Source organism: Thunnus maccoyii, chromosome 8, assembly GCF_910596095.1.
Source record: "Thunnus maccoyii chromosome 8, fThuMac1.1, whole genome shotgun sequence".
Taxonomy (NCBI): Eukaryota; Metazoa; Chordata; class Actinopteri; order Scombriformes; family Scombridae; genus Thunnus; species Thunnus maccoyii.
In genome coordinates, this window is record NC_056540.1 from 29,759,807 (window position 1) to 29,770,260 (window position 10,454).

At 39.4% G+C, this 10,454-nt stretch overlaps 1 protein-coding gene across 1 annotated transcript; it reads left to right on the plus strand.

Moving 5' to 3' along the window:
- The first annotated feature begins 2,202 nt into the window (after positions 1 to 2,202).
- Positions 2,203 to 10,164, plus strand: smu1a (SMU1 DNA replication regulator and spliceosomal factor a). Its single transcript, XM_042419817.1, has 12 exons — positions 2,203 to 2,321; positions 3,545 to 3,755; positions 3,888 to 4,040; positions 4,652 to 4,762; positions 4,892 to 5,020; positions 5,213 to 5,332; positions 5,769 to 5,885; positions 6,036 to 6,163; positions 6,255 to 6,381; positions 6,494 to 6,661; positions 7,474 to 7,626; positions 8,908 to 10,164. Exons 1-12 carry the CDS (start codon positions 2,296 to 2,298, stop codon positions 9,004 to 9,006), a joined length of 1,542 nt encoding a protein of 513 aa, XP_042275751.1. The 5' UTR covers positions 2,203 to 2,295; the 3' UTR covers positions 9,007 to 10,164.
- Positions 10,165 to 10,454: the final 290 nt, after the last annotated feature.

The following is a 10,454-nucleotide window of genomic DNA, read 5'->3' on the forward strand; positions in this document are numbered from 1 at the left end:
TACTTGATTTGACTCATTTGGACGCTGAAGCTTCATATTAGCTTCAGATAAACTTTTAAATACATGTTTATCACAAAGAAGGAAGGAGGACTGTGGATTTTGTCCCCCATCACTTACATTGTAAGTGCATCATGAAGGGATCTTCTAATGGTCAGTATGAACAGGAGGAATGATTACAGCAAGAAAAACATGTTTCAGTGTTCATGTGGGAACATGACTGTTGTTTTAAGACAGACTTGAAATATTGTTAATCTGTCCTCTAAAGTACCCAACATGCACTATAAAATGACAATATTTTGCTTTTCCTGCCTGAAAATGAGGTCTTTTGGGAATCATGTGATGCCAGACATGCATACATAGCAATGACTTTCATCACTCACCAGGTAGGAGCACTATCTGTTTTCACAAAATGTTTGCTTCCTTCTTTACATACCAAAGAAAGGCTGCATTTCTTTGTGGTGGTAATGTGTCCTAATCATGATGGAAAACTGGCTAAATTTACCGCTCACCAAGAACGGCACCTCACATAAATTTAGAATTTTCTTTGTTTTTTTTCCCCAGAAAGGATGAGGTGATTACATTACAGCCTTTTATGTTCCTGTCACTCTTCCGGCGTGGCGGCGTCTCCCTCATTGGTAAGCATTCCCCAAACAGCCTCTGCTTTGTCATGCCAGGAAGATGGAGAAATTATATTGTCGTCTCTCCTCTGCTCTTAGGTTAATATATTCAGAATGACTGCGGTGTTATAGTATTGCCACTCCTCCCCTTCCTGTCCTTTCTGCTTCTCCTCACCGCTTCCCAATATATTTCTCCATCTGCAAAAGCAAATGAAACCAAGTCTGCTGTGTTCTTGGTGCCAAATTCATTTTCCAATGTGGATGGGGCTCACAGTTGGATTATGTCATGATTGCCCAAAACAATCAAACCCAGGCATGGGACTGCAGACTGAAGCTGAACATCATCATAACCTTGAAAGACCTTCACTGGCAGAGAGAAGAGAGTCAAGAGGGCCGCTGGGCCATAGCTGTGCAGATAGCGCCCCCTGTTGCTTACCCTAATAAAAAACAAGCAACTGCAGTGAAGTGGAATGTGAGAGTAGACACTCTTTTTTTTATGTCAAACACACCAGATATACTTTAAACATTAAAATATAAGTAACAATTACACCATAAAAACAACAAATGTTGACCAAAGTGCTTTAATCTAAAAAAAAAAATCACGGACATAATTATGAGGATCAAATGAAAATGAATAAAATGTAAAATAGAATAAATCAAATTTGTGCATTATGCAGAGAACAAATAAATAATAAAAGCAGGTTGTGACCAGTCATGTCTCATAATGACTTTTAATAGGCTTAAGAAAAGAGATGGGTCTTAAGACAGGTTTTAAAAAATATCAATGGATGGACAAACTATTCCATAATTTAGGGCCAACAATGGAAAATGCCCAATCATACCTGGATTTTAGATAGAAGCGTGGAATGACAAGCAGTGATTGGTCAGCACATCTGGGAGAATGAAGTTCAGAAAGATAAGTTGGTGCCAGTCCATGCAGTGCTTTCAATACAAATTATCCTAAAATCAATTCTGTATTTCACTGGTAACCAGTGAAGAGAGGCAAGTACAGGCATGATGAGGTCCCTCCTCTTGGTACCAGTGAGGAGTCTGGTTGCTGCAGCTGCAGGCGAGATAAAGCTGATTGACTAAATCCTATATAGAGAGCATTGCAATAGTCGATGCAGGAAGAATAAGGGCATGTACTATGTTCTCCAAATCCTTAACAGACAGAAATTATTTTGGTGTTGTGAGTGATCTGTTGTTACATGAGTTACATTTAACAGAATGAAACATTCTTAAGTTACAATCTGCTTCATTTAAAAACAATATCACATCCTAGACTGGAATTAATGATTCTCTGACAGTCTTAACTACATTGCATGATGCTTTTAATTTGTCCTATCCGTGCCCATGATATGTTTTTTGTCTAGGCTTTACGGTCATATTGTCTAAAATTCCCTTCAAAGTGTAGGGAAACTTCTGGAGCCTTTTTGTAGGATTAGTATATTGCTCCTATTTCATTATCTATTTTGTAACGACCCCCACATGTATAAGGTGGTGAATCACAGTCTGAACCAGGAGGACAAAATAAAATCCACTCTTCAGTCCAGTGAGAGTTTTATTTTGAAGGTTCCTGACTCCTTCCTGTACTTCCGACTGTACTTCCGGCTGTCCTGCGTGCGTCCTGTTGCAGACTCGATAGCATCTTGTGACTGTTGTTTTGAGATAAATAACCATGTCTCTGGAGGTCGAATCCGCAGAGTAAGTGACCGAATTAATAAATTCCAATTTCAAGTCGACCATACAACAAATCGCCCGCTTATTACTCCGCATTTGATGCTATTTTCTATGAGTGAGGCCTGCGTTATCCTCTGCTGCAGTGCACTAGTGTTAGCGCGCTAAGCTAAGCTAAGTAGCTAAAGTTAACCCCATATATTGTTGCTATTTCTTAGCGTGGCAAAGAAAGCATAATTGCATTGTTGTTCATGTTAAATGAAGTATAAAACTCCACATGTTGGGTCTTTTTAGTCGCACCGTTTTGGATAAAGAGGATTGAAAGCTAACGTTAGTAGAGTTAGGATAAGTTAGCATAAGCTAACGTCATATTGCCAGTTAAACGAAATCATTCAAACGTCTCGCACCGAAAAAAGCATAAAAGTTGCATTATTTTATTGATATACTCAGTATCTGTCACTTTGTGTCATTATTTAACACGCTAGTGTCAACTAAGTTTCTGTAATGCTTGATTGTGTTACATTAAAGCAGCTGTTACTTACCGAATAACTTTAGATCCCATTTAATTTATTTAAACAAAGTCTCCAACTGAAATTTCTCGGTTTCATGCCTCATGTTGTCAAACTTTGTCCCTGCTGAAGTGTCTGATATTTTAAAGAAGTAAAAAGTCAGATATCAAGGTGTATTGTCTGGTATTTATGTTTGTAGTGTAGAGATTCCTTGCACACCTACTTTCTATGTACATGTAGAAAGAAAGAAGTCTGAAGAGGTCAAAACTCCAGCAACATTTAGTATATTATTAGTAGAGCTGCAACAATCAGTTGATTAATCGATTAATTACCAACCATTAAATTATTCTCCAATTATTCTGATAATTGACTAATTGTGTTGAAACAATGCTAGTATATTTTCATTTCTGTGCCATAATTTCTCATCACTTAGGCTGACATACACCTACTTAACACTTTATTAGATGAGAACTCTACTTATGTTTACTATTGAGGTCGTTTTTTCAATCCCATTAACATACATGTATGTTGCAATGCTAATATATCTGTGATAAGCTCATATTTGGCGATAATATTTATCCATGAGTTACTGAGAAAGAGGCAACAGCAGTTACCTTCTTTTGTTTGTTTTTTTCAGTTTCTATTGCTAAATGACCCACTGAAACCTCACTGTGCCCACTTGTAATCAAAGTCTTTTAACTGCGTTTCCAGTTGACTCACGTCATTTTTTGTTTTCCACAGCGTGATCCGTCTGATAATGCAGTACCTCAAAGAAAACAATCTGCACAGGACTCTGGTCACCCTGCAAGAGGAGACCACAGTGTCTCTGAACACAGTGGACAGTATAGAGAGCTTTGTTGCAGACATAAACAGCGGCCACTGGGATACTGTCCTGCAAGCCATCCAGTCCCTCAAGCTGCCAGATAAGACCCTGATTGACCTTTATGAACAGGTAAGGTGTGGCGATACTGTGGTATGAAGCTGAAGTATCCTGTTATGTGTCCTCAGCATGTTTATTGCTGTCCATGTTGAAGTCATGTTTCAGTTCATGAACCGGAGCGTTTGTGTTGTTGCTTCCAACCAGGTGGTGCTGGAGCTGATCGAGCTGAGAGAGCTTGGTGCAGCCCGTTCGCTCCTCAGGCAGACCGACCCCATGATCATGCTGAAACAAACCCAGCCGGAGAGATACATTCACCTGGAGAACCTGCTGGCTCGCTCCTACTTCGATCCCAGAGAGGTGAGTCCAAACCAAACACACACACACAAAAAAAAATCCAATCTTTGTTCATCCATCCATATAAAGATCAAGTGGTGTGGCAGATCACCTGCTTCAAGCTCTTCAATAATAAAAACCCTTTCGATTGTCTGTCAGGGAAGACACATGTTGTGTGGCTAAGCTTTAGGGAAATCCATAATGCATTATTGTAGAGGGACTGGTACATAAACAGCAGGTCTTTTGGGTTTTCTCTTTATTTTCTATCACTTGAACAACATTCAGAACTGTCCTCGTCACATGTTGACCTCATTTACTGCCACAGAAATGACTACATTTTGGATGTATGGTGACATAAAATGTTTTTGAATTAATCTGCTTTTACAAAATCCATTTATCTTACAGCATCAATTAGAAAAAGACATTGCAGACAAGCCTTTCTAATGGGCTAAATACTGTTAAACAGGCTTCTATCTCAAGAATAACAGATAAAATATAGGACAGTAAAGTTATTATTGAAGGCATCTGTATCCACCTTTAAAACTCACACTGGTTAGATTCATTCTGTTGTACAAGCAGAAATACATGGCCGGTTGAAGTTGTGTGGAGTGTGATTGTTGATGTTTGCCCTCCAGGCGTACCCGGACGGCAGCAGTAAGGAGAAGCGCCGTGCAGCCATCGCTCAGGCGCTGGCTGGGGAGGTCAGCGTGGTGCCGCCCTCTCGTCTCATGGCTCTGCTCGGACAGGTAAGAGATCTGGAAGCCTGCGAGTGCAATGAGAGAGTTTGGTTATTATGATTCCCTAGAAAGTTACACTATCATCTAAACAAAGTGCTGATTTTGGTGTCGTCCGCTGTCTCCATTCCTCTCCTTCAGTCTCTGAAGTGGCAGCAGCATCAAGGTCTTCTGCCTCCTGGAATGACCATCGATTTGTTCAGGGGTAAAGCTGCCGTCAAAGATGTGGAAGAAGAGCGTTTCCCCACGCAGCTCAGCAGACACATCAAGGTACCTACCTGTCCCAAAGTGTGAATGCTGAGAGACAACGTTGATGTATTGCTTCCCTGCTCTGATTAATGCAGTCTGTTCAGCCAAAAAGCTCTCAGCCTAACTCAGTATAAACCTGGTGATACTTTTTTAATCATATAAATGTTTAAAATGTTGTGATGTGGCCTCTTTTCTCTCATCCTCCCTCCACAGTTTGGACAGAAATCCCATGTAGAGTGTTCCCGGTTCTCCCCTGATGGTCAGTACCTGGTCACCGGCTCTGTGGACGGCTTCATCGAGGTTTGGAACTTCACAACAGGCAAAATCAGAAAGGTAAGTGATGCACAAGAAAGACACAGAAACCAGACTGTCCAACATCATTAATGACCACATTCACACTCAATATTTCAAAGTGATTTCTGTTTATTTTTGAAATGAAAAAGTCAAGTGAAGTGTTGCATTTGCATGTTTGCAGCAGAGTACAGAAGCACGTTAACAACACCAGTTAAAATGAACTGATTGAAGTCATTTGTGATTCATGTAAAACACAAATTAACTGAGTGTTTTGGCGAAGAGGTTATGAAATATAATGGCTAATGCACTTTGCACTCTGTGCATCAGAGTTTTAAGATGAATTGCAGTTGTTGGTTTGCATTCATTTGAAATATGGCCTGTGTGGCTGTAAAAGATGTTTTATGTCACTGATATGAAAGCACCAGTCAAATCCATGTTTGATTTGATCTGATGTTGTATTCATTGTGTCCTTCAGGATCTTAAGTACCAGGCTCAGGATAACTTCATGATGATGGACGACGCAGTGTTGTGTATGGGCTTCAGTCGGGACACAGAGATGTTGGCCACCGGCGCCCAGGATGGAAAGATCAAGGTAGACGAGGAAAATTAAGCCTCTTCCTCTTAATACTCCTCTTAATCCTTTATTACCAGTATAACCAGAGAATATGTCCTCCATCAACCAGAAGTTAAAACAACAGAACATCAACTAACATATTATGTTTGTTTATATGTGTGTGTGTAGGTGTGGAAGATCCAGAGCGGTCAGTGTCTGAGGAGGTTTGAACGCGCCCACAGTAAAGGAGTAACATGTATCAGTTTCTGTAAAGACAGCAGTCAGCTCCTCAGTGCCTCCTTCGACCAGACAATCAGGTAAACTCATATCTGACACTCAAACCTCTTTTTAAAGTCACCTGTAGTCCCGACAGTGTAGTTAGTTTCTTGTGTTTTTCCTCTGCATCAGAATCCACGGACTGAAGTCGGGTAAAACTCTGAAGGAGTTCCGCGGTCACTCCTCATTCGTCAACGAGGCCACCTTCACTCCAGACGGTCACCACATCATCAGCGCTTCCTCTGACGGTACAGTGAAGGTAAGAGAAGCATCACTTATTCTGTGCTGTAAGCATACAGTAAATATCTTGTATCAACATGCCTGTACACATCTTGTCGATCATTAGCTGTGTGTGTCTCCTTCCGCCTCAGATGTGGAACGTGAAGACCACCGAGTGCAGCAGCACCTTCAAACCTCTGGGCACGTCGGCCGGCACGGACATCACCGTCAACAACGTCATCCTGCTGCCCAAGAACCCCGAGCACTTTGTAGTGTGTAATCGCTCCAACACGGTGGTCATCATGAACATGCAGGGACAGGTTAGTGTACAGCTCATTATCCAGCAGGAGAGCCCAGATCTGCGTTAACTAAAAACGGCTCTTTGAGGAGCTTCAATAGGTCGCTGAACTCGGCTCGTGTGCCGCTACACTCGTTTGAAAACAACAAATGTCTGAAGAATTGTGGGATTATTTAGTAGATGATCTCCTGTGATAAACAGAATCAGATACAGCTCATTAGTTTCTCTCAAGTCGCACCTTTTTCTAACATTTTAACTTTTAAAGTCTTAAACTTTTCTTTGTTCTCTCCAAATTTTTGCATGTAATTTATCATATTTAGCGCTTTATTGGTCCCAAGATGGAACACCAGCTTATAGGCGGTGTTTCTAGTAAGATAAATTGGTTATTATTCATTTTTAATAGTAGTTTTAATGCAGCCGTGATAGCTCACAGCAACAACAACACACTGAATCTCAGGAAATAAGTGAGACAAAGCAATGCGGTGCAATACCCGCAGTATCAGCAGAAAATAAAACAAACAACATATTTTTCAAAAGAATATCTCCACATCCCTCCTTATCTACAAGTGATGAAGTTAAGTGCTGTATAGATAACTCATTTGAGACACTATAACCTGTGAAATATCAAATTTAAAAGCTTTTTTTATCTCATTAGTTTCTATTTTTTCATGAATACTGGGCAAAAGGATTTTTATTTGCAAAGAAAAGTTACTTCATCAGTAATATTTTCAAACATGCTGTATTATGTAACAGTGACGCATGCGTCTACCTGCCTGCCTTCTCATGTTTCTTCTCTGTGTGTGTTTGATTTCATCTGCGGCTGCCGCGGTGCAGATCGTGAGGAGTTTCAGCTCCGGTAAAAGGGAAGGAGGTGACTTTGTGTGCTGCACTCTGTCACCCCGCGGCGAGTGGATCTACTGCGTGGGTGAAGACTTTGTGCTTTACTGCTTCAGCACCGTCACCGGCAAGCTGGAGAGAACGCTGACGGTACGTTACAGCGCTCAGGAGCGCAGATCAAAGTGTCCAAAAATAATACAAAGCGCATTTTTCCTCCTCTGCTTCTGCAACAAAAAAAATATCTGACAATCAAAGTGTTGAAGATGTGGGCGAAACTCTGTGATCTTTGTGCGTTTTGCAAGTTTTTAGAAGAAGACCGAGGTCTGCAAAAGTCATGAAACCTTTTGTATCTACTGTGTTTTTGTACATTTGTAAATATACTGTACTGTTTAATGCACCAGTATCATCACTCACTTATTTATGCACAGTTTCCTCTAATAATTCAAATGTTATTACTAAAGTTAATACTATGCTATAAGGTCACTTTAAGGGTGTTACCAGATTACTAAGCAAACACTATAAATTGACACTGTTTAGAGTTATTACTGAAATTCTACATTTAGCTTGTATAAAAGCGTTTTTTATACATCTCATTTGACTCAAGAGGAAAAAAATAACACTGCTTGGTGGTCTTAATTTTATTGATGACATTTTACTTTTATGAGCAAAATGAATTACCACAAGTCAAATGTTAGGTTCGCCTGTTAATTTTGTTTTGATTCTCTGCACTTATTTCAGCATAATTTAACTAACTTCTGATGGACTGTTGAAGGTATTCTGGGGTATTTTGTTAAAATTACTCAAATAAATCATGTGATTTACTGGTGACACCTTGTCCCAGTGACACCTTTCTTTGTGGTTTCTGCAGTTTTATAACTAGCTTAAAGCTTAATGTTAAATCAAATAATTTCAACCTTTCAATAACTTTTAAAGTCGCAATAATCAATGTATCAAATGACAGTGTGTAATGAGGCTTTTCTTGTAGTGATGAACCTGCAGAGAATTATCAGCAACTCTGCAGCTCTGCTCGGATTCACGGAGCTTTATATTGAGTTTCAGCTCATTGTTTAGCTGTGCAGCTGCAACTTTACTGTTTTGGTTCACTCTCAGTGCTCTCAGGCAGCTCTCAAAACCCACTGTACACTATCTGTTCAGCACCAAACAGCAAACAGACATAGTCTTGAATGGTAGAGAGCAAAAACAGAGCTAAAAGAGAGTGAATACTGGACTTAGATTCACCAGGTGGACAGAAACATGACTCCAAATGCATGATAATGTTCAACATATCAGTTTAAAAGGTGATGATGTGTCAGTTTTGTGTTCACAATCTGTTTCCTTACCAAAAAAATCAGTGAATGCAGGTTTAAGTAGCTTTGTAATGAAATGAATTTTTAATGATAGGATCTTTTCTCACATCTCCTCCACCTTCAGGTCCATGAGAAAGACGTGATCGGCATCGCCCACCACCCCCACCAGAACCTCATCTCCACCTACAGCGAGGACGGTCTGCTGAAGCTCTGGAAGCCTTGAGGTGTTGAACTCAACACAGAGACCGGACGTTCTCACTCTGCAGCTGCTCTCACTCTGGACACTGCTCTGCCTGTTTTTGTTTTTTGTTTTGTATTGTCTTTTATACTTTTTACAGCTCTGGGTGAATCACTCCCAGGTCTACATGGACTGAAAGTTTTGGATGTTGATGACCTCAGTGACACAAATCACTTTTACACATTCAGATGCATGTTTCCATTGGAAAATGAACACGGGTGATTTAAGGTTTTTTGTGCGTATTTTTATCTTTTAAGTCACACAGCTGAATATCAGCAGTTTGGGGGATTTCAAGTGTTTGCACAGTAAAGCCTTATTTTTCCTGAACTTGTGAGTCTGAGAAACTATTTATAGTTTGTCCAACAAATAAATAATTGAACATGTGTCTTACAAAACAACAATTTGCTTTTATTTTAATGCTATTCATGAATTTGTAAGAGTCGATCAAGAGGTGGATGTGATTTAGGAAAAACCTCAAATTCAAAATGTGAACTACACATAAAATTATTACAAACACTCATCAAACCATTCTATCTTTTCAGTTGCCGTTAAAATAAATAAGGCTCTGCTGTTATGAGCTTTACATTCAATAACTTTTTTTTTTTTTCTGAGGCTTCTGCTCAGAGTTGTCAGATGTTCGGGGCAGCGAGTGTAGATGCTAGACTCGACTCTTATTTTGAAAATTCCATTCTTTTGTAAATATATTTTTTATTAGCATTTTTGATTTTTTTTCAATGAAGACCTGGTTAAATAGTGTTTGTTTTTGTGTTTATTGATGTCTCTTATTTTTCTAGTCATGGCAAGAAGTGAAGGTCACCATCCCAAAAAGTTCCATATAAACGTGTATATATATATATATATGTACAGTTTGTTTCCTGAAATTATTCAGTTCTAACGAGGATCGTCTTGTTGTCAAAAACAGCTACTTTGTCAGCAGAAGGTCTCAAGGTGACCTGTAACTTCAGGAGTATCAAATTATACATTCAGTTTAATAAGTCATTTTATTGTCAGGCATTTTTTTCCCCACATTGAGTACATGTATGCATCTGAAATGAGACTTAATGTTTCAAGGATTGAAAAGTTGCTGGATGTACAAATTTCCCATAAATCTCTCATCTGTGCCATTAAAGTTATTTAACCAGAGCTGTTGTCTTTAATTTATGTTTCCTGTGTTAGTGGAGAAATGGAATATAGGAAAAATTGGATAATACTTAAAAAATGTGATTTTTAGAAGGCTTGAAGAAACAAGGACACCAGATGTCACTATATAGTCGTTACTAAAAGTCTTTGTATGGGGACTTAAGACTCATAAAAAAAACCTTGAATACACAATTTTCAGCCATGCATGCAGCGTCTGTGTGATAGAAAGAGGTTTGCAAACTTTGCTCCTCAGATGAAGAGGAGAGTTGACTGAGTTAAATCTCTGAATAAAC

Excerpts from the sequence above, each read along its gene's own strand:
- smu1a (XM_042419817.1), top strand. The coding sequence starts at position 2,296 with ATGTCTCTGGAGGTCGAATCCGCAGA. Across the intron at positions 4,041-4,651 it reads CCTACTTCGATCCCAGAGAG|GCGTACCCGGACGGCAGCAG; the intron begins GTGAGTCCAAAC and ends TTTGCCCTCCAG. Across the intron at positions 5,333-5,768 it reads CAACAGGCAAAATCAGAAAG|GATCTTAAGTACCAGGCTCA; the intron begins GTAAGTGATGCA and ends TGTGTCCTTCAG.